General features: G+C 40.3%; 1 protein-coding gene across 4 annotated transcripts; it reads right to left on the minus strand.

The window, feature by feature from the left end:
* Positions 1-2,024: 2,024 nt before the first annotated feature.
* Positions 2,025-25,794, minus strand: rufy3 (RUN and FYVE domain containing 3). Of its 4 annotated transcripts, none has more exons than XM_079516818.1 (18): positions 25,327-25,794; positions 21,130-21,303; positions 20,563-20,680; positions 19,468-19,569; positions 17,721-17,844; positions 17,082-17,146; positions 16,212-16,277; positions 16,038-16,107; positions 15,745-15,837; positions 15,364-15,450; positions 14,549-14,716; positions 11,460-11,557; positions 9,869-9,988; positions 9,243-9,369; positions 5,835-5,881; positions 5,686-5,707; positions 4,448-4,531; positions 2,025-4,186 (listed from the first exon to the last, which is right to left on the minus strand). In XM_079516818.1, exons 1-18 carry the CDS (start codon positions 25,592-25,594, stop codon positions 4,043-4,045), a joined length of 1,977 nt encoding a protein of 658 aa, XP_079372944.1. In that variant the 5' UTR covers positions 25,595-25,794; the 3' UTR covers positions 2,025-4,042. The 4 variants fall into 4 exon arrangements, 3 of the variants coding, with proteins under 3 accessions (XP_079372944.1, XP_079372946.1, XP_079372945.1); XR_013791306.1 differs by having other exon boundaries at positions 4,152-4,186; positions 9,869-10,005; XM_079516820.1 differs by lacking the exons at positions 2,025-4,186; positions 4,448-4,531; positions 5,686-5,707; ... (1 more) ...; positions 9,243-9,369; positions 9,869-9,988 and adding an exon at positions 10,168-10,932.
* Between the last annotated feature and the right edge of the window lie 1,973 nt (positions 25,795-27,767).

Here is a 27,767-nt window from a genome sequence, read left to right on the forward strand (position 1 = left end):
TAATTACATGAGTAATAGAGTGTAGACTGATAAGTGACAAAGGAGATTACGTTTAAATAAGACATTTTAAATATATTTGAAACCTTTTGTTAAAAGGTTAAACTTAAAGCACTATATTCTGATAGTCATTGTTTCCGTAACGGATGCCTCCCCAGCCAATCGCGAACAAAGTACCTATATCAGCTTCAATTTTATAGTATTCCAGACCAGTTCTGTCTGCTCATTTCTTAGTGCCATCAGTTCTACCAGAATATAGAGCCATTGTATGTCCCCATTCTTGAGCAAACTGTCAAATAGCAGAACTATACCAGCTCAATGCATTGTGGTGTGTAGAGGGCCTAGTAGTTGGTATAGAGTCCTAGGGACCCCTATGAGCCAAGTAGGCTACAGTATATTAAATGGTTAATGATAAATGATATAGTATGTCACTGGGCAAATAGTGGATCTTCTCAGGAAAAGATACCCAATAGCTTTGATATCACTTTCATCCTATAATACAGCGGTTCCCAAACCTTTTTGGCCATACACCCCGTTACTTCCCGACCTAGCTGATGCACCCCCCCCCACATGGAAATATAAATTGCATACGCTATATAGAGACATATATTTCCTATTTATCCACATATACAGTATGAACCTGATATATATTAAATATATTGATAAATATATTGGCATATATTTAAAATAACATAGCACCACCATTAGCCTTTTCATGTCACGCACCACAAGGGATGCCCAAAACATTATGCTAATTAGTCGGGCCGGGCCGAGCCTCGGGCTCTGTGATTTTCCGTGATTTTTTCTTTTTTCTTTCTCTTTCTCCTTTTTTCAAGAATGTTATTATAATAAAAATAGCAATTCTGTTATTTGTGTAATGTGTAGGCTATACTGCCTACAAGTATGTATTTATTATAAAGAGGGCTTCACTTAATTGTGACAGGAGGAAGACGGAGGAGTGGAGGCAGGGGGCTTGGATTACTGACTGCGCACAGTGCGCAGGCATGAGCAGAGAGAAGTGAACGGTGGGGTGGTTGTTTATACCGCTGGCTGGCCTCTGGTTTGCGGCGCACCAAATGAGCTTCAGTTCATATGCTAAATGTTTTATAAATCAATCGGATTATCACACGATATCTGATTCAGCTATCGTGTGACTGCAACATGACGAAAACAGTTGCACAGTTGCACTGAGCCATCTCGTTAAACCCAGCTGGCTGCGATGAAATGAATAACCTAATCATTAGGCCAGCTAATCAACGTCATATAGTCACCAACCGTTCCATATAATTCTGTAGTGTATGATGACCACGCAATGTTACAGTCCACTGCAGGCTACAGGCTATTTGATTTACAAAATGATTAGTATTATAACCGCCGTCCCTCAGTGCGGCGGCGCTCCTCGTTATATGTGCCCGATTTAAAATAACAGATCTCTAAGCTGTCGAGACACGCCATGAGCGGGTGCGTGGATGGTTTGTAAACTTTGTAGGCTATGTTTGTTCTTTTGGACACCGAACGCAACGGGGACGATACTTGGGGTCTTGGACATAGCTGCTTCACTTCAGAGGAAACTAAGGGGAGCTACTCACCACCACTGGAAATGGAATCCATTAGAATGATATGGAAATGGTACATTAACAGTCTAACGTGAGCTACATAAATCCTTTATTTCGGCGATAAGTCCATTGAACTCCTTTCTCACTCTCACACAGACACACACTGAACCACTGACGGCGCACGCCGCTGCGCTGGCCATGCATTAAAGTGGCGTTCTTTTTTTTTCCGGGCTTCATCTCGGGCTTCGGGCCTAACATTATGGAAATCTTTAGGGTCGGGCCGAGCTTCGGGCTGAACCAGTTAGGGCCGGGCTTCAAATTTCGGGCCCGATGAGAACTCTACCACTGCTATAATACAACTGACACCTGGAAGTGAGCATTTGAATCACTTCCCGATTCAATGATCAGGCTACATTTTGATTGGTGATGGTGTGTACATGTACAGTATTCAAGAAATAACTCTGAGCCTACTCTTGAAGAAATGTTTGCTTTAAAAGACAATCTACAGTATTAGAATGCAAGTGTTGGCCAAATAAATGTATGGGATAACTTCATAATACAACAATTTTTATAATGAGCTAAGATGTATTCACCTGGTTCATAGAGACATGAGATCACCAAAGATATGTTACCATTTTCCCCAGTAAAACTCAGTAAAATTTATTCATCAAATAAGACTTGACATATTGTACTTTACTCTTCCAGAATCAAAAGATCAAAAGTATAGGTTAGCTTTTTCATTTCCTGGCTAAAGCCGACCGTTAAAAACATTAAAGCAGGAAGACAATGGTTTTGTCCCATTAGTTATGCCCATTTATAACCTCTAAAACATAGATTTTAAAACAGTAGTGCAAATTGCTGTTTAGCCCAAATTCAAAAGATTGTTTAACGCTGAATAACTATTTTAAGAGCTAATGCAAATTGTATTATCTTTGCCATATTATTCAGTTGCAGCAAATCACACTAGCTTGTTCATCACAGTTTAAACACTTGGAGATGATTTTGTCATTACTAATGGCAGTTGTATTCAATACAGAGCACAACAGCGATCACTTTTCAGAGTTTGGTCATGATTAGACCAACTTCTCAGCAATGCAAATATAAAGTAATACATGTACTGACATAGACCAATATCATTATGCATCAAGTCAATGAGCCTCAACATTTGTGATTTAAAGTTCAATGAAACAATGAGAAGTTTCAGTGAATGAATGGTATCCTCATAGAATATGTATTTGTGTTACGGTACGATTGTGACTTGAAATATTAAAGATGCTGTGGTATTATTTGGTTAAAATAAGTTTGTTAAAAATGTAAAGCTCTATATTCATCCTCTTCCTCTCTCTCCAGCTCTTTAATAAACAGAAAATAAATGTTCAGGTGACGGAAACCAATTTAATTTAAACCAAGAGAACCCATTTACCAGCTTCAATGTATAGAGTTCCAGTTTTCCTGCTCTCTTTTGTTTCATCACTTAAAATTTCACTTGCTTATCGTGTACCTGTATACATTTTCTCTCCTGATGTTATGCCTGTTTTCCATTTATTAAAGAGCTGGAGAAACTGGGAAACCCCTGAACAAACAGTCTATAGCGATTACTACTATGGGAATAGAGTTATTCAACTTATGTTAATAATATAATATCACTTACAGCACATTTAAAGGTAGTGTAAGTGATTTTCTTTGGTTAAAATAAGTGTTAAAAATCTCTATATTGTGATAGTACTCATTGCTATATACCGGTAGTGTTTGTTGCAGTAACAGGAGTCTCCATGTCTCTCCAGCTTTTTATTAAACAGAAAATGCATTTTCAGAAACTGAAACTGGGATACCAATTTTATCCAATCAGGATAGAGAACGCAGTCACGATACATATTAAACAAGTGGAATTGTAAGTGATGATACAAAGAAATCGGCAGACAAAATTGGGACTAGAACACTAAAAATTAAGCTCATAAATAGCTCTCCTGATTGGCTAAAATTTTGTCACCTACATGAAAATGTTTTTTCTGTTTGAGACAGAGAGACCTCTGTTACAGAACAAACACTATAACAAATGATTACTATCAGAATATAGTGATTTAACCTTTTAACAAAAAACGTTGTTTTAACCAAAAAGTATCACTTACACTAAGTCTTGGAAACATCCAATTCGTCCTTTCCTCCACATGTTAAAACAGATTAAAATGCTATCAGTCATTTAATAAATCCACTTAGTGGACATTGTAAAAAGAGTACACATTCTGATGAGCTTTAAATGCATCCCACAGTAGTGAAAGCTTAATGAAGTATGAAGAAAAACATTTCCTTCAAGTCCATGACTACAAGGGCTCTATTAAATCAAAATGGTTTTGAACTAGTCACTAGTGAATCAAAAAGTGCATTCTTGGAGTGCGAGCATGTCCAGTAACTCAGAAATCAACGCCTTTGGTGTCATTCTTAAGACTATTTTGTCTTCATTCTCTTCATGAACATGAAGGGATGATGTTTCAGGTTGGGCTTGAGGCGTATTGTTGCAGTAACAGAGAGTAGCAGGTGTCACACACATGCTCAGGGTTTATAGAGGATGGCAGGGGCAGCTCATTGGCCATACAGCTTTCACAGAAAACCCCATCGCAGTTCTTGCATTGTTTCTGTAAAAAGGAAAAAAATAAAACGAAAAAAGTAATATTGTTATGTTGAAACTAACAGCAGAGCTCCACGGTTAAATAGCACACCCAAGTTACATCTGAACCCTTATTTTCTTACCCTTATGTAATTCATGCAATGTTTTACACTAGACTACATTTATTATTAGATTAATAAATGCCAAATTAATTTAAGGAAGTGCATGTTAAGCATGTCATCTTTTGTATTCTGTTAGGACAGTCTTTAACTATGTTCTATTGTTGTACCTTGATCTTGTCAATGGAGTCATCTTGTTCACACATTGCACAGAGGGAAGGCAGGCTGATTTCAAGGAATGATTCACACTCATCCTGAACAAGATAAAAAAGAACTATATTGTATCCAGAAACTTTCATCATTTAATGTTTGGTTCTTCATATGCTGTATGTATAATATAGGTTGGTGTCAATGAAAATTGTGGTAAATTACATTACATTTATGTACAGATGGTTGATAGCGCTGATCAAAAAATAGACGGATTATAATGAAAACATTCACTGCAATGGTATGGTAGCAAACATAATTTGGGACTAGGACTCTCATTTGCATGATTAAATACTATACATAAATAAAGTTTATTACATGAAGTTTAAGAAACCAAAGCACACAATGTGGGGGTAAAGGATATTACACAGAGCAGGTTAAAGTAAATTGCCATTTGAAAAAGATCCAGGAGGATAATATCTCCCAACTTGCAAATCAATTTGTAGACTTGAAACATGCTTGCGATAGGTAATACAACCAACATAGCAAACTTGCTGTCGCCTATATTTTTGTCAAAGTTACGTTACGTCAGTGTGGACTGATTTGAAAAGTCTTGCAGAACATTGTACCTGGAGAAAAGCTTGTTTTATTAATTAAATTCAGTTTCATTATGGTGACACGAATATTAATATAATAACAGCAAATGATGTTCAGTGTGGGTAATCTATCTAATAATTTAGCGATCGCTCGCCCAGTCTATTGCGAGCAAAATAGACAGCGGGCGAAACAACTCAAGTTACGCGGAAAAGTGTGTCCCAGTATTAATCTGTGTCCATCCCAATTGCATTTCACTGGTGACCCGGAAGTAGTCGGACTGACTGTCTGACTGACAGACAGCGACCGAGCAAAATAGACAGCGAGCGATTGCTAAATTATTAGATAGATAATGGAGAAGCATGTTCTTTTTATCTCAATAATCTATTCTATGCAAAAAAATAGATTGACTAAATCCATTAGTTTGATTATACTTTGTCGTACAACAGTGTCACAAGTTTAGCGAAAATGTCTGATCTACAAGCTCAGCGTCAGCAGATGCGGTGAGCTTGTACAACCACAATGTTATTGATAGTTTTATTTAAATTAATTATCTTTCCTATAACTGATTACATAGATTGCTTGGATTAACGGTTGCACACCTATACAGCACATGCAAATGGTTAAAAGAAAATGTACATTTGCCTATTAATAACCTAGATCTCACCTGTTCGTCCTCATGTTGAGACCTTAAAAAAAATGAGCAGAAGGCAAAAGTTATAAAAACAAAAAAAAACACGTTCAACATGTCCGTAAAACATTTCCAGTGTACCAATTGACATCATTTGTTAAGAGTTTAATGATTAATCTACTTACATGCTGGATCCAACACTTAATTCATCAGTCTCCTTTTTAACCGAGTTCTAAGGACAAAGGTGCTATGTTAGTCGAGTTTTTATTAATAACAAATCACAGCAAAGGTTATGTCATGACAGGAATTTAAAAAATTCCAAAAAGGTAGCACATCCAAAAATTAAACAAGCGGTGGACAAAGTACTCACATTTCCATTTCTTTATTGGCACACACCAAAAAGGAACGCTTACGCGTTTCGGCTATGCAGCCTTCATCAGAGCATTCACATCAAGTGAATTCAAGTCAATTTATACAAAAGGGTCAAGAGTTCACCTACAGCTGAAATCTCAAGTCAATCAACAGGGTCCAATCACAAACTGAACAAGCATTTTGAGGCATAGTATATATCTCAGTTACGGATTATGCCATTGCAAAACATTATGCTGAAGCAAACCATGGTTCACCTTCTTCATTCAAATTCTGTGGGATTGAGAGAATCGAGATGCCCAGCAGAGGGGGTGATATTCTAAAGAGACTAGCCCAAAGAGAAATGCAGTGGATATACACACTCAATACTATGACACCCAATGGACTGAATGATGACTATAGCTTAAAATGCTTTCTGGGTTAAGATTGGCTTTAATGCCTGGATGTGTAACTGAGATATATACTATGCCTCAAAATGCTTGTTCAGTTTGTGATTGGACCCTGTTGATTGACTTGAGATTTCACCTGTAGGTGAACTCTGACCCTTTTGTATAAATTGACTTGAATTCACTTGATGTGAATGCTCTGATGAAGGCTGCATAGCCGAAACGCGTAAGCGTTCCTTTTTGGTGTGTGCCAATAAAGAAATGGAAATGTGAGTACTTTGTCCACCGCTTGTTTAATTTTTGGATGTGCTACTTTTTTGGATTTTTTTTAATTCCTGTTTTTTGATGTATACTGGATTTGGGTCTGGCACTCCACTGAAAACCATTGCTGATGCGCAACCTCTTTTTCTCATTTAGTTATGTCATGACACTTTACATGTAGAGCAGGTCAAAACCATACTCTATTGTACAAAGGCCCAACAATTCTGTCCAGACCAAGTTGGCCATATTAAGATTATTATTTACAATATTCTCGTGGTTATTCTGCCTTTATGTCGATAAAAGTGTAGATTGACAGGGAAATGAGAGTCGGGCAGTGACACGCAGCAAAGGTCGGGCTCGGGAATCGAACCCAGGACTTGCCGTCAGGCTGCTTTAGAGCCTACCTACGTTATATGTGGTATGCGCCTTAAGCACTCGGCCATCTGCGCCCCAAGTTAGCCATATTCTTTGTTAACAGATTAATCGCCCAGGACGAAGTTCTTTGTCCTTTCTATTAGTAACGCCCGACGCTCAGGACGAAGTATTGTCCTAAAGACGAAGTTTATTGATACGAGAACAGATCGCCTGGCTGTATAGCCCAGGCGCGCCTGCTGGGCTCTCCTCTGTGACGCGCAAGACTGAGACGTCATCAAAAAACTCCCTCCTCTGTTTAGCTGATGAAAACGAAAATCTTAAAACGTTCATAAATCGCGATCTAAATCATCCCGTCTTTTTCTGAAAAAAGATCCTGTGTTAGACGGCGCTCCGCGGTCCAGTCGCTAGTCTCGATAGATTTATTCTTGTCTCCCGTTGTTGTTGATCGATTCTAAAGTGCTGTGGCTATTGTTAGCTGCTACACAACATCATGGACTTCCGGCCGGTCCGTCCGGAAAAGGCGTCCGTGTTTATAAATCGACTGGGCGCATGAAAACGTGAACTATCCCGTTAAGCGCCTAGGCCTTTTGAGAATTTCCACGTACTGTATAATGACATTAGCCTGGCTAATAAGCCAGACCGAATCAGCCGTTGGCAAAAAAGAATTGCCTGCCGGCGGATTACGGTCTGGAGAGGCTCAATTGTACGCCCATTTCCTACACCAGAGAACTGGTGTGGCCAATCGGGACACGGTATGCAATATGGGCGGGCTTTGGTACAGTGACATTCAATGCTTGAGACCTTTGACTGACAGTACCTCTAACCAATTGCGTCAAAGAGAAAATGTTTGAACCCACCCCCCGGGAAACAAGATCCATACACAGCATCTCCAGACTCAAATACCACATGAAAGTGTGATTTGAGTCTGGCTTATTAGCCAGGCTATAATGACATGGCCAAAGTAGGGACGGCAGGTTGAAAGTGGTTAGTTTATACTAATGTTATATGGTGGAGATCACAACACGTAAAGTATCAAATATCAATCAGGTTAAACTTCACTTATTTAAAGTTAAAGTTGTCGGCAAGTCATCAGATCGCTATTTATTTCACACTACAAATCGGCTTTTTTTTTAAAATCGGCTGTCATTATATCTTTGTGGTTTTCACATCGACTAGGGATCACACACTGCAAGACGATGTGATACAGACCCGATACATATCGGCTACATTTGTTTTTTATTTAAATTAATTTTGACGTCTCACGTATGGGTGCAGGATCCTGTGATACATGCACAGGACATAGCCTGCGTCTCTTTCTCCGCACAGGAACATACAGGGCGAAATAGAGCGAGACAGGACGCTAAAATCTTGACACTGACACACACACACACACACACACACACACACACACACACACACACACACACACACACACACACACACACACACACACACACACACACACACACACACACACACACACACACACACACACACACACACACACACACACACACACACACACACACACACACACACACACACACACACACACACACACGTTTGCCCTCCCATCAACTTTATTCAATAGACTATTTAACAGCAACATTAGGCTAATATAGCTACCTATGACAGCTGGATTTACCCATAGATATTAAAATAATAGATGCCTCATTGGCTGCTGCAGTTCGTTGGAGCCATGTGTGTTGACGGGAGGGCGGAAGAATTTACACTGGCGCCGGAAAAGTGGACGGCACACCTCGTCACGCTGCTACTCAAGTGACTACTGGCCAATCACAGCGCATCTTTTCCAGGACTTATCAGACCCGAAAATGCGCTCTGTGACGCACTCATGCTTCCGCGGGGCTTCGCAAGGAATCTCAAGAATATTTTGCCCTCCCTTGAGCATATACGTTCCAGAGCCGAAAGGGGCGTCTACCTTTATATGTCTATGGATTTACCTACGGAATAAAGGTTATATATTATCATCTATCGATACAAACAGACAGACATACAGACTTTCTGTGAGCCTGTGCTCTCATTGGCTGTAATACAGGCCTTCTCGGGACGCGGTCGCAACCCAGTTCATACTGTATGATGTCATACAAGGCTAGGAATCTTCCTGACAGCATAATCGGAGTAAATATCGTGCAGTGTGTACGAGCCCTTACTAACCCATTTATGACAATGACAGTTTCCTACCTTGTGTATGTCCCCCTTGTGTTTGCCCTCTCTCTGGGGAGTACTGCGCTCCTCTCTGGACACACAGTCGGGCTGCTGTTCACTCCTTCGCTCTTTCTCCTTCCTAAGCTCCAGTTCCAAAATAGACCTGACAACACCAGAAGTCGAAGTGTTAAGAAGCTTAATTTCTTATTGACGCCTTGGTAGTTGTAAAGAAGCAATTGTCCACGTTTGCAAGAGGGAACACAATATATGCTATAATTTTATATAAAAAATCTTAACCCATTCAGGACGGGAACCCCTTTTGGTGTTTCTTAGCATTATGTTATACTTTAGCTATTGGCAAATAGCAGATTTACAAGCTCATAGCGCGGCACCAAGTGCCGCGATAGATCTGCTATTTTAGAAAAGTTGTGAAACTGTGAAATCCTTGAATATATATTCCAGAGTCCCTGGAAGGCTGGAATTACATATTTTCAGATGGGGGTCCGTGGCCAAATAGAGATCATTCTGGGGGTCCTGGACATGAAAAAGGTTGAGCACCACCGACATAGAAACATAGCTTTTTCAGAAAACTGTCAGGAAGGCATTTGTAGAATTGACCTCAGGTCTAAATGGGTTAAATGAAAATCTCCCTTGATATTTACCTCTGTTTTCTGAGCCACTCCACCTCCTCCTGGAGACTCTCAATCTTGTCACCAAACTCTTGTTTGAACAGTCGGTTAGCCTCTTCAGCCAGGTCTCTCTCTCTCTCGGCCTGTTTACATCTGGGTTGCACATAACGCTTATGGTAAAAAATAAAAACTTAAAGGAAAAGAAACATGGTTGGAAAGAGGGCTCATGTGGAAAAAACAAATGGAAGAAAATCAAAATGGCAAATAAATCTAAGAGGATTAAATCTTATTTAATCAATGATGAAGCATGTCGTTTTTATTCACTTATTTTTATTAGATTACTACATTTTACACCAATGTTATGTTCACATACAATTCAAATTATTAAAATGATTTTGCCCCATTTGGTCTTAGAATAAAGTCCCTTACCCAGCCATTTAACCATCTCTGCTTCTCCGTACGCCATTGTTATTGCAGAAAACAGCATGATCTACAAGCTTGCACAGCATCACATGCGCAACGCATTGTGAGCTTGTAGATCTGCTATTTTCGGCATTGACAGCATTGTACGACAGAGCATAAATTAAGCATTACAGTTTGAAGTACCTTCGATATATGCTCTCAAATTACTTGAAACATATCACTCATTTGGTCAATTTTTGTTTGACGGAAAAATAAATTACAGCTAACTCTGGCCATGGCCAGCTGCCAAACGGTTGTTAAATGAACCCTTATTGTACATTAACAGTATATTCTGAAGTGAAGAGTTGTTTAACAAATATCCAAAATGCTTTTTCTCTGCAGAGGTAAATATGTGCACATTAATCGATCCATCAATCAAGTCATCCATAAGCATTGTCCGCTAGGGGCGGAATGACATTATTCCACATACTTATTCCATCTACTTATTTTTAACCATTGTTAAATGCTTATAATTAATTACTTTTAAGAAATCCTGGCAAAATTAAACGTAGAATTGAAGAACGAAGGATAAGGGCTGCTAAAGGGGTCGATTCAGTCCACACTACTCAAAAGCTGATGTTGGAGAGACACTGCAGGGGGTTGTGGGAAGGTGGTTGGTTTTCAGCAACAAAGAACTATCATACCAAAAAAGAAAACGTCCTAGTTTGGTTATTTCTAGATTAGGCAGGTTTATGGGTTTATTCAGAATTTGACTTATGAAACTATAACGTAGGGAGCAGGTGTGTCCCCTATGGCTGCGTCTCAAGCAGCTTCCCTGCAGCTGAATTCAGGTCTCTGGCCTGCTTCGCCATATGTTTCTCACTATTTAAATAAAAAATAAAATAGCCAATGAAGGGAAGGGAATAATGAAAATGGTGGGAGAACAGATGGAAACAGGACAAAAAGACAAATCATTGTAGTTTAGATGGCATGGTGGAAAAAAGAAAGGAAATTGTGTGCTCAAGCAAGTAATTTTTCATACCTACTTTGAATCTGTCACTGATCTCAAGTTTCATTTATCACACTACAAACTAACTAATTTGACAAAACCAGATAAGCCGATTTATGTTTTACTCAGTGAATGACTCATAAAATGTGACTTGTGGGTGAGTTTGAGAAACAACAGTAGCCAATGGTGATAGATGTTGGTGCTCCTCCTCACCTGTTCTCCAACTGTTTTATAGTCCCTGCCATCTGATTGATCTTCTCCTCCAAGTGAACAATGGCTTCACTCTTCTGTTTAGAGCTGGAATCTGTGCTCTGCAGGAGAGATAGGTTGTTAGTTACTGGTAATAGACCTTTCGGTAAGCTCCGTCCCTCACCAATACCATTAACCTGTGTCTGTGTGTGTGTGTGTACGCGTGACAACACAGCCTGCATGATATTGTCAGTGCAGTTTTGAGGGGGAAGTAATGAAAAATGCTCCTTCCAACCTCTCTGTTGTCCGAGTCTATGGCTAATGGCAACGTTGGACAATCGCTATTGGGGGGCCGGGCTAGAGCTTAGCAAAAGGTCTATTACAGCAGGGGGATATTGTTATGGATCTGGTCTATTGGTCAACTTTAAACTTTAAAGATGACCGGGTCGGGTGTATAAACCTCAGACCTCCTGCAAAGTCATTGGGGGAATGGGATTTGTTTGTATGCCAGCAGACATAGATAATACATTTAATGTAGTTGGTATAGTGAGTGACTAAGCTAACATGTATAGTTACATATAGTTACAGTTCAGCAAGTTTCATTTTCAGGTGGGTGGTTGGTTGTGCGTTTTTAGACAAGGTTTTCTTTGTTAAAGAGGCATAGCAGAGTTGGCTTTCACCACTATCATCTCATCTGTCATGTTAGTTTGTGTAAACAATCCTATCAACACCATGTCAGCTTCCTTTGTGAAAGAGAAACAAAGAAAATAAAATAATCACTGAAATTGAAAAGCTGATCAATATCAAAATGCTAATCAGTATAATCCGATTATGACCATGCTCTGGTTTGGACAATGAAGTCAAAGTCCTCTAGTTGTAGGGCAGGAAATTGATAACAACCCAGCACAGTGTTTTCTCTGAGTCCCACACAGGCATGAATGAAATCCAGTCAGCACTGAGATTCCCAAGTATTGAGAGCCTAAACCACCGCTGTATATGTAGCGTTCCTGATGTGGGTGAGTCATCATTATTCAGCTGAAAATGTGCAAGTCTGACTAATGACAACCATATCTAACCTGCAAACAAATAGCATGTTCCTGTCCCCTTTATTTGGAGAAGCACGAAGACTGGATAGTGGATAATGGATATGACAAATACGGTATGTAATAAAAGAAAGTATACTGTTCTTGTCACTGCTACATCCTAAAGGACCTCGAATACGACACCACCCTATTCAGCGAGACTGCCGATCAGCTCAGTGAAGCCCTCTGCATGTTCGACGAGGAGACCAAAAAGCTTGGCCTGAAGATAAGCTGGTCCAAGACAGAGCTTATGCATGTAGGCTATGGACCAGACCCACCACCCTTCCTGTTTGATGGCACCCCTGTCCACTTTGTCCCCACCTTTAAATATCTTGGCTCGACAGTGTCCAACACCGGTGACCTCAAAACAGAGGTCACGCCGACGTCACGCCCTAGCAGCCTGTGATGCAGTCTTTGTGGAAGCCGTTGTGGCGACACTGCCTCTGAGTCTACAATGCCAGGCTTTGATGGCTTTGATTCCAGAGCCCTCAGGAGGATCGAAGGCATCTCGTGGAGCCAGCATGTCACTAACCAGACTCTTAATGCGGCGAGTGCGTTGTTATGGCCACATCATCCGCCTGCCAGAGGAACATCCAACACGCACCATCCTGGCCTTTAATCCCCAGCAAGCCGACTGGAGACGACCTAGAGGCACCCCCCCTGCACCCACTGGTCCTGGTTGGATGTAATATCCCTTAAAGCATGTAACATGACTTTGGCACAAGCCTTGCCCACAACAGACCCAGATGGAGACACCTGGTGGCTATGGTTGGCTCTACACGACCTGAAGTGCAAGAGGACCAAGTAAGTAAGTATACTGTTCTTGTGGTGGGTTGTCCTTTTTTCCTTAGCCCCACCTTTTAAGTACACCTGTGGAACAGTTGGGTTCCGCATAAATTCCACTGCCAGTAAACATTAACGTTTACAAGTGTCCCGGGGCCAGTTGCACCACCTCACACTAAGTTCAAACTGAGCCTAGTTAAATGGCTTTTAAGTTAAGAATTATGCATTACTAAAATGTAAGCTGTTGTAGGAGTAGCCTAACTAACTATTAACATGGCAGATGGCATTGATTTAATAGACAAATAAATTCAATATAACAAAGTTAACAAACGACCCCATCCTCGCCAACACATTTAGCGAGAGATTACACCCACTGGACAATTATGATGATGTTGACATCTATGCCAGACTCCGTTCAAGAGAGATGGCATTATGATTATGAAGATAACAGACATGCTATCAGCAAACCTACAGCACAACAGTTGTACTGTAGGTTGAACGGTTCTTTGTCAACAAGAGACGATACAAGTTATACTTCCTTAGTGTAGAAACAGCTCGTGTTCATTGGATCTGGGAGCTATGATGTAATTGTAGGTGACTATACATTATTTTGTGACTATACATTATTTTAATACAATCTTTGCCAAGAACACAGGACCTCGTTTTTCTCTCCACAACCCGCCTTTGCCAGAACGAGGAAACTCGTCTTTGATTAATGTAATTAAAAAAATGCAAAAGCTCAATCCTCTGGAGTTGGAATTTCCATCTATATCCATGATTTCCCCTAGAGGGCTGGGATGGATTCTGTTAAGAACAGTCTATGCACTACTAGTGTGGGTTGGGGCTTTGTGACTACTGCGCTCTGACACATGGTGCGTTACCCGTTCAAATCATGCAATAGAAATAACGGTGATGGGTCGCACACACCAAGAACTGCTTTAGTTTTTATTCTTGCATAGTGAATAATAGACAAACGTTTCGGCTATCCAGCCTTCACACTGATGAAGGCTGGGTAGCTGAAACGTTTGTCTATTATTCACCATGCTAGAATAAAAACTAAAGCAGTTCTTGGTGTGTGCGACCCATCACCGTTATTTCTATCTGACATTTTTAAGTCTAATTGTAAAGATGACCCTGACAATCACTTTTCAATGTGGGGCAGTACGAGTAAATCAGTAGCATAATGAAGCCGGATGATCTCCATTGTCAAGTGATACTACAATACATTGTCTTCACTTGGAGCGTTACCTGTGACTTATGGGTAAGTTGTTGATTGATGGCACGAAGATCGTCCAGCTGCTGCCGAAGTTCCACCAAGGCATCCTGCTTCTCACAAATGTCCTTCTCCAGCATTTTCATGGACAGCTCCATCTCCTGCTTCATACCTATCTGCACCTCCAGCTCCTTTTCCACATCCTGGAGACAGATAGAATTTCCAAATTACATCAAAATTATTTCATGTCAACAGACACCAATCTGACCAGATATGCAGGGTTATGTTGTGCACACAATGCATGCAAATTAAGTTTTTAAAAGTCAGAGGCTTAACAAGTTGACTGCCACCTGGTGGACGCAAGAGCCAACGCTAGACTGCCGACCCGGATGTACTTTGTTTTAGTGTGTTGCACGCTGGATACACACAAATGTTCCAATCGGGATCACCGGATAATCAGCAAAGACCTCCGAACAACGTGCGTTTTATCAAAACCATGGAGAGCTCCGTAGATTTTGAGTTATTCAGCTTTTTAGTCCGGCTGTATACAAGAAGTGAACGGCACTGCTAATGCGCAAAACCGGCCTAGGATCACTGAAGAAGGAAAGGCCAAGCCAAAAAAGAATCAGCGATCCGGTTTGTTATCAATAATAAAGCTTATCTGACGTAACGTTCCGCCAATAGCGGTTGCCAGTTGTATTCTAACTGGCGGAACGTCACGAGCAGTTCATTTTGTTAAGGATCGAGCATTAATAAGATCGAGCAATAAAATTGGAAGGCCTCTATAATTATCGACCCAAATCTTACACGATATAAAAAGGTATACAACTCATGAAAGGCACAAACTGACCAATCTAAGAAGAGTTTCTTCTTTAAGCTGCTTGCGTGTTTCACCCAATGCTTGTCCACCATCTGAGGTTGAATCGCTTCTTAATGCCTGAAAAAAGCAGAAACACCATTATTCAAACCTATTCAATATTTTTGGTGCGTGCGTTTTAAAAATATATATGCATTAACAGTTCATCTCCTGATGATGTGCAATCACAGCATTATAGAAAATTCATGTTAATAAAATAAAGAAAAGGACAATTGTAAAATGTTTTCCTGAACCTTTACATCTAAAATACCTTTGTTTCCATAATTTATTAAAATAAACATCTTATAGCGTCACAGATTAGATGGTGGGACAACTAAATGTGTATAATATGCTTTAAGTAGTTAATGAGTTAACCTTCCTATTGGACTCCAGCTGGTAAGAGCTCTCCTCCTTCACCCGTTCTACATCCTCTTGCAAAGTGATGATCCTGTTGTTTGCCACTGCAAGCTTTCAACACAATATTCAACAAGTCATTTTAACAAACAACTGGATTTAGTTATAATTATAAAAATTGCATGAGGAGTTGCGGACACAGACACGCAGATACATTTTAGTTTAGTTAATTTTGTAAACGTGCATGCGTGTGTGTGTGTGTGTATTTATTTATTTATTATCCCCAGGGGGAAATTAAATACAGCAATTCTCACCTCCTCGGTTAGCTTTGTGTTGGACTTTTCAAGAGCATCCACCTTGGCCTGCAGGTTATTAACTGATGCACTGTGGGGTTGGTTGAAGAAGATGATGTAAAATTGCATTGGCCAGACCAAACAAGGCAACTAAACAGAGTGAGTACAGTCATTTGAAGCCCTGCTTCCACATACCTTAAATGTCTATTCAGTTCCTCAACATAATTCTTCTGATCAAGAATTGCTGTGATCTGGCCATCACTGACATAAGAGAAACAGAACAGGCATATGAAACTGGAGATTATCACCACGATTCACAAAGAAAACAATTTGTCTGATTTACATTTTAACTACAGGGTGCCGTACTTGAAGAAATGTCAACAATTATGACTACTGAAAGCTTCTAGGCTTTTAACTAAAACCTATGATACTTATTTTTTATAAATGTACTGATGCTCTCATTGTGTGGACACTTAACAGTTTTGTTCTTTGTTTGTTTTGTATTTCAGTATTGCCTTCTCAGAAAACACACACCTGCCTGACCTGGAACGGGGTTCCCTCTTTTGTGAACCTTCCCAAGCTTCCTTTCTTTTCATTGCCCGATTGAGGGTGTAAGGAGTCTTTGTTTAGTTTCCTTTGTTAATCTCTTGACTTACATTATTTACATTATTGGATCGTTTCTCTTAAAGCTGCAATCCAGGTCTTATTTTAAATTAATAAAATATTATTTGAACAAGTCTGTAATACAATGTAACTAAAAACAATTAAGACTGGCTTTGCTGTCCCACGATTGTTAATGTATAGCCATAACAAACATTAGCAGCATGACCTCAGGAAAACATAATAATAACATTCATATGCAACTCAACATGCTGCATGCTACACATACTGTTGATATTTGGTACAGAATCCAAGTCTGCTGAATTACAAAGTTAAAATCTGCATTCATTAATAATAGCCCGCTACAAATAAGTGCCAAGTGTTATGCATTACTGGAGCAAATAAACATTCTGGTCTTAATGGAACAAATTCATCATTCTGTGATATTAAATAGGTCTTACTAACCCCTCTGTACATTTGCTGCTTTGTCCACCATCTTTGAGGTACATTGAAAAATCTATAACTCCAACCTGTGTGCAATTGAAAGAGAAAAAGAAGGGTCAATTTTCTAACAATATAAAGTAGCACGTTTTCTTTAGTTTGGGAATGGCAATTAAGATTACTAAACAGTAAAATCCCAGTTGATTTAATAGTTACATGAACTGTACATAGCTTGCCGTGTAAGGATAACTATGAAAGAAATAAAGAATGATGACTGATGCAATTAAGCATATCCAGGTGAAAGACTATAGAAACAGTAATCACAAAAACACAAATAAGGTTGAAGTTTTAATAAAAAGGTTGCCCTGCATAACGTCCAGAGGAAATGTGCACAAGGGGTGCGCAACAGTAATTTGAACTAAACGATGTAATAATTATAAAAATAACGTATTAATACAATTATAGATTTTCAATGAGCTGTGTAAATAGGGTGTAAATAGGGCTTAATTGCTTAATCGATTAAGTCAATTATAAAGAAAATCATATATAAATATATGAAAAGGGTATCTCAATTAATATATTAATTGAAAACGTGTTTGACAGAATAACCACTAAGAAAATGATCCATAGTTGCTGCCCTAATATGACATGAAAATGAGTGACCTGGGAATCCAAGTCTTCTCCCTTCATACAGAGGTTGGCATCAATGACATTTAGTCCAACCAGCAACCCAGCAATCACAGCTCCTTCCTCCTCCATCATCAAGGCATTTGGTTCATAGAATTCACTACAGAAGAATGACAAGAAAGGAGTTACAACACACAAACTCTGTCTCGTTTCTTTTATTGCAGTGGTATTCAAAGTGTGGTCCAGGGATCCTCAGGGTTCCAGATAAAGATGGACACTTTTCTTGAGAATGAAAGACTCATCCATGAGACAGTTGAAGTTTTAGAGCAGATTCCTTAGGGGATTCACACTGAGACGGACTGAGTCCGTTTGTTTTCGAACCGTTCCCGAATACGGTTGCCTGGTCGCCACTGGCCATGATTCACATTGGCCGAGATTCAACAGCGCACCCGGGTACACTTCATTCAACTTATGTGCCTCAGAGGGGCGCTATGGACTATGGGGCTTCGGGAGACAGAAAATGTCATGTCACAGAAGAAGAGTAACTTTCAGAGTTTAGAGCAAATAATAAAGTTTGGCTGTGTTCCTGACGTTGTCTTGAGTTATAATAATAACCTAACAACAATACACAACTAAAGCGGTGTGCGCTGAGGGTCTTAAACAGCGCAATGCAACGTTGTCTCTCGTCTGTATGACGGTGACATCACGTACATATCCTTGGTATGTTAACAATGACGTCACTGACTAACCCTTGGTATGTTTGTCCTAGCTGCATGGCATGTGTTTTATTACTTGCGCAAGCAGAGCGCACAAGTAATAGTTTTTGTCCATGTCGCCGTTTGATGCGTATGCGTCATGCCAGCGTATGACGTAATGACTACTTGTGCTTGATATGGCAGTGGTGTCAGATTACATACATGTATACATACATGTATGTAGGGGCATTACCTTTAATCCTCCCGACACTAAAACAGTCATTACGTCACCATCGAAAACCAATTACACCCTGGCATTGGGTCCTTTAATCCACATCTTTATTACGTCATCATTGAGAGCTAGTTATACCAGTTATACCCTGACGTCATATACTGCTACGATAGATTTGCATCAAACGGGGCATACGCAAAGTAACCACAGTATACCGCTAATCAACTTACAAATTACATATACATAGAGGCATTTCCTTTAATCCACCAGACACTGATTGACATATACGTCACCATCGAAAGCAGTCTCTTACCATACTTAACAATACTACTTTTTTACCTCTAAAAACTAGGTACGTAGCAAATAGCTAAAACTAATAATTCAATATTTCAAACGTTCTTTCACAGAGAAGCTGAGATTTTACAGTTTGTAGCGGTCGACAGTACTTGCGCACTAGTAGGCCATTTATGGCCTACTTGTGTGCAACAAGAAAGTAGGCACTCGACAGAGTGCAGTTCTAGTTTGTTTATGTTTTTTCCCACGGCTCGTGCTGTGCTACTCAAACACTAGCGGATTATCACTCATTCTTTGTCAACATTCAAGTAGAACTACCAGAAGTACAACCCAGGTCATATAATGTGTCATTATAAAAGAATTATGATTATAGTTCACTTCCTCCTTTAGTACGGATGTCTTTCACATTGCAGCGATCCGTATCCGAGACTTAACTGATTGAAGAATCGAGGCCAATGTGAATCTTGGCCAGCGGGGACCAGGTAATTGTATTTGGGAACAGTTTGAATCAAACAGACTCAGTGTGAATCTGCCCTTAGATGGTAAGAGATTGTAACCACACCTGAGCAGGTCCTTTCTGTTTATAATGGTCTTCATGTAATCAGAAAGTTTCTTTTGCATTAAGGCCAGTCGTAGCCAGGCACGTCCTCTTCCTAGAGGGGTTCTGTAAAAACAAGGTATTTTTGTCACTTACGAATCATGACAAATTAAGCACATTAATACTTGATGGCCTACTCGTATCTAAACAAACGTTTTTACAGCCACCCTAGAACTTTCCTACATGCGGTAGAAACCACCTAACTCCATTTTTGAGTAGTTTGTTTTTCACCATAAATCAATGCTTCTGAACACCCTAGCATCTATGTGTTGGTTAAAAAAATATTGAACCAATGGAAAGTATTAAAAGGTGCTTCGGCGAAAACCTCCTAACTCCATTGGATCCTCAAACTATCTGCCAAACCAGCTAACGCCACCTGTTTAGTCATCTTTTTTCTATAAATCAATGCTATTGAACACCCTTTACATCTGTTCGCCGTTTTTAATACGTTTTAAGACTTGAGGGGTTTCCATCGGACAGAGTGATGACCTCACCGGAAAACGATCAGTCGCACTGGCTTGCTAAAGCTTCTGGGAAATTGAGTCCCAATGCATTCCAATAGCAATGGCGGTTCGCTACGGGTGGCTCTGTCCTACGCTCTTTGTTGTTGATCGGCAGTTTGGATTATTTTTCAGCTCGACGAAAAACGATCACAACATTTTAAGGCGGATTTTCATGAAACGGACCTACATTAGCGCCCGGCTGATTCATTCAAAGGTTAGTGAAATACTCAGCAGTGAAGCTTATTTCTCGATTTCAATTATCCGCAGTCAACGTGTTAAAAAAATATTAAACCAATGAAAACTATTAAAGTGCTTCGACAAAAACCTCCCAACTCCACTTGAGTTGGATGTTGTTGTTTTTTTCATTTTCTGAAAAATGCACATTTTGGAGTTAGGTGGTTTCTTCCAGACAGCAGAGATAGAGACATGAAAGGTGCCTTTGTCAATTAAATAAACCCAATGTTTTTATTTTATGTATCAATACAATCATGCTGTTACAACATCCATCTGTCGCTGAATGCAAAAAAGACCTTATAGGAATAACACAGTAACTTACTTGAGGCCTGGTAAGTCTTTCACACTTGCAGTGATTTCCCCTGCCTCAGGAGTTAGCTTTTCCACCAGCTCCAATGCTCCCCAAAATGACTTGTTCTGCCCAAGGAATGTTTTCTTGGCTGATGATTATAAGCATATTGTTTGTTATAAGAATGTGTTATTTTTTTCAATCCATCTTCAGGAATTTGAGATATGGAATCATTATATTCGATATAATTATCATGACTCGGCAACTGAGGCTACAAAGGCAGCAGCTTTTCACAGATGCAATGTTCACACCTTTTTGCCCTATGTGAGGGAGACTAGGGACTCATATAAAACAGAGGGTGATAACTGCTATTAGCCTGAAGTTCCAGCACATGCAGAATTGTCAATATATGTTTTCTCGTTAATTATATTATTTTTGTGAAGTTATGTGAAACTAATTATTGACCATGCATTCAATAATTATATGCTTTGGTAGTAACAAACCTTATTTGGATAACCTCAGGCAACAATGAACAACAACACTGACAATCTATATCTACTACATACAGTACACTGATGGACCAAAATGCAATACACTTACTTTTCAATCCATGCTTCAGGCAATGTTCCATGACAACAAAGAACTGCTGGAGAGGTGCATAGTCTGAGTCAAGCGTGCGACCAAGGTTAAGTGCTGACTCAATCAGTCCCTTGATGCTCAATTTGGCCATGTTCATCAGGTTAAGCCTTTCGATGGCAATAGGATCCTTGGGATCTAGGAGGGAGAGGGAAAACATTTTTTTTAAAAAGACAGTTTAATAACAGTGTGGCTTCCCTGTGCAACTGAAAAGGCTTTCTTTCAGGCAGTACATAATGTATACTAGCCTAGTAAGCCAACAACTTATCTTAAAATGCCAATTTAAAAACACACTATAGTGAGACAACTACTTTGCTTCCATTCATTCATGGCCAACATCTTGAACAACATCACCAATGATGTTCTAATGTACTAGTGTGAGGTTTATGTGCTAAGCCTCAGCTGAACTGTATGGTTCGTGTGAGCTGTGCTGTGGGATTGGGGCTGTATGCATGTGGCAGTGTGAGCTGTGCTGTGATTCACTGCTTCTAATCATTTGAAGCTACATTCAGGTCAATACCATCATTTCAGCAGGATAAATTACTTCTGTGTTATTTAATCTCAGTCCAACTGTTCTTCTTGGTATCTTCTGTGGTAACTTGTATTGCTGCAGGGAGCATTCACTTGCAAGATGCTCAAAAGCAAAAGGACAAGGACAAAAGTAGTGATTGTTTGGTGTTCATCACCGCAGGTTGAGAAGGATGTTCCGTCTTCCACAAAGTAACAAATCAAGAGATTTTAGAACCAATGAAAAGTATTAATTAAAAAGGGCTTCGACAAAAAACTCTTAACTCCAGTTGAGTTGGATGTTTTTTCATTTTCTGAAAAATGAAAATTTTGGAGTTAGGTGGTGTTTTTGTAACACATTTTTCACCCAGTGCCAATTGTCTAAGCTGTAATCGGGAGCTACTCTCCCTCTGCCAACCTGGGGAAACCCCAAACTGAGAAGTGCTTCCTTCAATACATGAGGAGTGAGCACTGAGCAGACCACTTCTTATCACATGACAGGGGGGAGTTGCCACCTGTAGGACGTAGCATGTGGAAGGAACATGCTATTCCAACCAGTACCCCCCCCCCAGTATCTGCCATAGGGGACACAGGGAGAACATGCAAAATCCACACAGAAAGGCCCTTTCGCTAACCCCACTCAGTGTATAGGCGCTGAGGAGAGAACATTCCCCAGTGCCCACATCGTCCCCGGCGGGAATCAAACCCAGGACCTTCTATCTGTGAGGCGACCGACTGCGTCACTGTGACCCCTAAATTGGACATTTGTAATGGATGGACATTGCCATTATTATTCTGTCAATTATTCTAACAGGATGAAATTGCATATAATTTGCCCTTTTCTGTATTCATTTATTCAAATTTACATAAAGAAACCAGAATAATAAATGTGAGATCATGTAATCAATATTAATTATTGGATTCATAATACCACAGCTGACTTCTGTGATGAGAAGCATGGATTAGAAACAATAAATGCACAATGAGTTTGTACTGCATTTTTACACAACCTAATGTTTCTGTTTCTGTTTGTTGCCATCTATATAAATGCATTAGCAACCCGCTAACATATTATTTTACAAACTACAGGCTAAATTGTTGCTGTAGTGTAGTCATTCTTTGTCTGTCAAACTGTGGACTTAATTTATGTTATCCAGAAGTTGGGAGAGTTAAGGAGAGGACAATGATGAATAAAACACAATTTAAATAAATCTAACTGTACTACAACTGCATATTTTAAAGTAACATACAGTAGGATAGAATAAAATGTTCAATGCATTAACCTATGCAAAGTAGCAAATGATGTGTTTGAATGTAGCTATATCCTGTTTTGGTTCGATGGTTACTGTAGTGCAGTACGCATGCGCCAACATTCATGGCTATTTCAACTGTGTGTGATTAGCCGACTTGCGTTGCATCTCCTCCTAGGCTGAGGAAAACTGACTTGCAGAAAAAAAAGAGATATATATATATATATAAACAAATTAATCAGCTTTGTCTGGGAAAAGGTCGTCTTGTCACCTAGTACTTCCTGTCCATGCCACACCTTATTTACAAGCAGAGTCATGCTCCCACTAGAACAGCTCTGGCCTTGTGTGTGCAGCTTCATGGATATTATCCCTGTTAAATCAAACATGACATAGCCTAGATAAGCTACATTACTAGAATTCACCAGCACAAACTGTGTGCTTCCTGGGGACCTGCTACCACCACCACACCCCATTTAGAAATAACACAGCCACAAATCCCCTGGTACACTAGCCTAGCCTGACACATTACCTTCATGAGCTGGCTCTGGGTCTGGGGTAAGGGAAATATCATTGAGCTCGCGCAGGCAGAGCCATTCGCCGTCAACAGACACACGAAAGTTGCAGAGGTAAATGGTCTCCCGGGCTGCCTGGGTGATCTTGTCGGTGGTGGGGGTCGGGGCATCGGTCTGAGGCGTCAGATCAGACATGATGACTCAGCTGATGCGAAGCAAAACTAGAACCACCGAGGGGAAGAACACGCAGCGTGTTCCAAAAACAGATCGCAAGAAAATGCCAAAATAACAAGCTTGGAGAGGAAAAGAACCCTGTCTTTGATCAGGACCAATACGATGGGGATGGGGCTTTCAAGCAGGTGTCTATAAAGGATGCCGCTTCTCCTCTCCTTTATGCCTGCATCCTCTTCTCATCCCTTGACAAAAATGAGTAAATGCTGCTGTTCCCTGCACTTCACTCCTCCCCGCCAATCTCCCCGTAGTCCCTTTTGTGGAGCTTGGGGATTTAAAATGCGAGAGCACTGTGTTGAAAAATCACAACCTCCCTGTGGTCAGCTTAGCCCTGATTCACTCTGATTGGACTGCCTGGGCACCGCAGTGAATGCACTGGCCTGGGTGGGTGTTGACCAAGATGGCTGACAAATATATGCTGGATAGTGGAACAAACGTCACGTGAGCAGATGGTGCATGCGTAAAAGGGGGGGTGGGGGGAAGGGGGGGAGGGGGTCTCATGATACTCATCTAATGCTAATGATGCAGCAGATGACTCCTCTGTGAATAGGGAAGCTACTATTCAACAATCCAGTTAGGTTATTTTACTGCAACAGTGATTTATTCATTCTGCATAACAAACCACATAGTGAGTGGTGAGAAACTGTATAAATGTCATAAATCAGGGGTTTTTGAAGCACACTTGGGTGAAAAATATGACATTCTCTGAAGTTAGCAAATGAGAATATAACAGATGTCAAATTGGGAGGGGGGGATAAAAATAAATCTTAGTCAATAATATATAGACATGTGATGAAAACCCTATATTCCTGTCTATGGACTGAGTCCAGACATAAATATAAAACATAAAGTAGTACTAGACAGTCAGACATGCAGTGGCCTTTACACTTACTACCGGTAAACAGTATAGGATTTATCAGTTGACAGTAAAAGGACCCTGACTCTGAAACTGTTCAACACACAGTGAAATCCTCAGTGTCAATCTAACCATTTGTAACCCTGAGACTGAGGTGGGCCCCTTTTGTTCAATTTATACACACACACACACACACACACACACACACACACAGGGTTAAACTAACACCCGGAATTTGACTGTGTATGCCGGCCTGCTAACTGACAGGGCCCGGCGAGTCTTGAGAATGCAGCTGGTTAAAACAACAATCATGACCAACTCCACAGGGCCATGTGAGTGAGTGTCAGTGAGTCATAGCTCGGTCTGGTCTGGACTGATCCAGAGAACTCCTAACGCTATGGACCGGAGCTCAGCTATTAACTACTAAGTACTAACTAAAGTGAGTCATATGAAACGCCAACATTGTGACCAAAATGCCAGCTGATTTTGTTCATAAAAATGATTGTCATTTCAACAATTTCATAGCTGAATTTGAGACTAAGAAACAAAAACGAGTCTCGATTTTTTTTAACCAGTTCCCCGAGGTTACTGTACTGTATTGTTTACTAGCCAGCTAACGTTAGCCAGTGTTAATTATTATGCAACGTTGGCGGTTTCAAGTTCATTATGAATTTAAGCAAATACAATACAAAAGAGAATAAAATACTTTAAAAAAGAAAGAAAGATAATAAACGTTTCCGAATAAATGAATACTGAACCAGACGTGTAAAATGACAGCATTATTATTAGCTAAAAGGCCACTTACTTTTAAATTTCGAGTTGGTTCTTTCAATGTGGAATTGGAACTGCCGTGGAGCCGGTGGCGTTGGGGACAGCGACGTCCCCGACTTCCCAAACCTGACATTGGACGCGGAGTTGAGCGCCTCTTTGAAGAATATCACCGAGGTGGGAGACAGAGTGTCCTCCGGACTGTCAACGTGTCCGTTCTCATCCTGTAACGACGCTGACAAACTTTGCGAAACCTTTGGGGACTGCTGCAGGTCTGTTGTTGCTGTTGTCTCCCCCTCCGCCATTCTCTCTCTCACTTCACTTTACTTCACGTGACAACAAGCAGCGAGCCGAGTGACCGCATGTTATGATACTGCTGAACCCGTTTTGACCGCAGAAAGCTGTGGTTTGTTTGTACACCACCGAGCCGCACCAGTACGGCCCAAAACACTAGTCCAAAATATCACTCCTTCTCTCGCCTTCTTTCCTGTTTCCGCCAAGCTGATACACCACTTCCGGTTGCAGACTTCAAAATAAAACGTTTCTTTCTTTCTTTCTTTCTTTCTTTCTTTCTTTCTTTCTTTCTTTCTTTCACTGCTATATTTTTCACAATAATCGTACATTTATGTATTGGAATGGTGACACCATTTGGTCCTCGGTTGATTGATTGAAACAATCAAGGGCAAATCGCAATATCGCATAAAACAAAATACATTATCTCCACAAATTCACCATATAGCCTATTTGTAGCAAATATTTAGTAATACCACATATTACATACTGCATTGAAGTCTGGGGAAACACTTATAAAACATTAAGCAACTCTATTATGGATATAGTATTATTATTACATTATCATGTATTATGAAATTTGACTACCACTTGACTGACTAAACTCAACTCATTGATTGATTGATTGATTGATTGATTGATTGATTGATTGATTCATTGATTCATTGATTCATTGATTGATTGGTGAAATATATACTTGACTAACAAGATTGCAGTGCAAGTAGTAGTAGCCATATATACACATACATTCATGAATCCACTTGCTGACCGGCTGATAGTATTGGGCTTTCTATGGCAGGCAAAATTGTGCTAAGTAGCATGTGACATGTCAAACTAGGGGTTTTTCATGATTCTGAATCCATTCCAAGTATTAGTTTTGCACAAAAAACACTCCTTGGGCTAAAAACGGCCATAGACATCATGCCAAATGTGATGAGGTCACGTCAGCACAAATTTGATGAGGTCAGGTCAGCACATGCTGGGCAAGTGGCTATCAGGCAGACAGATACACAGATCTCCACAGTATGGGCACAAAAGGGACACCGATAGACGGTTAAAACGGGTGCTACTGATCTGCTACAACGGGTATTGCATACATACTAGGTTCCCAACTTGCATCGTTCCCCAATCCCAAGTAGGCTGGGAGTGGTGGCCGACAGGCACATGGTTTCTTGAAACTTTCTTACTGTGTGTATGTGGCGTGCTAGCTATGCGTGCAAGCCGCAGTGTGTCTACGCCCCCTGGTGACGGTTTAAGGACAAATACAGGCTAGTTTGGACTGGCATGTGTCTGGGCCTCTGGGGGCGGATGGGCTTCGACCTGCAACAAATACTGGACCTCCACAACAGGTAGGTAAACACACAGGCAAGATAAACACATTTGCAATGATGTAATATATCTCTGCTGTCGGGGAGAAACCACCTAACTCCAGGTGGAATGAAGAGAAACCTTATATTATCTTTTAAAACAAACTGCCTCATCAAAGTTGGTATTGTGACTTTATACTGTAGCCTATATTGTTAATAATTACTTGCATGAGAGGGGGAGAGGTTGTGGAGTTCTGCTTCAGACAGTTTGAGGGTACAATGGAGTTAGGTGGTTTTGTCCGAAGCACTTTTTAATACTTTTCATTGGTTCCAAATTTGTATAACCAACACACAGACGTAAAGGGTGTTCAATAGCATTTATTTGTGGAAAGAAACTATACTAAAAAATACTTTCATAAACATATTGTAAAATGTGACCTTCAAGTGGCCTACTATTCTTATCTTCATGGCGTTGGCCTAGTAAGAAACTCTTGTGAAGGCCGGTGTCCAAAGCCCAACATCAGCCCAACATCAACTGTGAATTATTATCACTATCAGTCACAACGGGATCCGGACGCAATTCCGACATTAGGACATTAGTCCGACATGCGGGAACAATGGTCGGACTAGCGCTCGAACATGCGCTGCTCCCGTGCTTGCAGTTATGGTTAGGTTAGGGATAGAGGTAGTCACAACACGTGAGCTGCCAGCCAGGCTGTAAAAGTGCATTCTGAGTGACTTCAGCAGTATGTGACAGAAGGCACATTAAGCAGTAGCAGCAGGTCCAGCAATTTGTTGTTAGCTCAAAAACACAAACTGAACTGAGATCTGTGGAATTCAAGTATCACATAGCCTGATTATCAGACTGTAGCTTTCTTGA

The sequence above is a fragment of the Electrona antarctica genome (genome assembly GCF_951216825.1).
Source record: "Electrona antarctica genome assembly, chromosome: 12".
NCBI lineage: Eukaryota > Metazoa > Chordata > Actinopteri > Myctophiformes > Myctophidae > Electrona > Electrona antarctica.

Bases quoted from the DNA above. Each gene is read 5' to 3' on its own strand.
- rufy3 (XM_079516818.1), bottom strand. From the start codon at position 25,594: ATGGCGGAGGGGGAGACAACAGCAACAACAGACCTGCAGCAGTCCCCA. The intron at 21,304-25,326 runs GTAAGTGGCCTT...TCTCCCTCCTAG, and splicing joins AACCAACTCGAAATTTAAAA to ATCCCAAGGATCCTATTGCC. The intron at 5,882-9,242 runs GTAGGAAACTGT...CTTTGTCCTTAG, and splicing joins ACAAGGGGGACATACACAAG to AACTCGGTTAAAAAGGAGAC.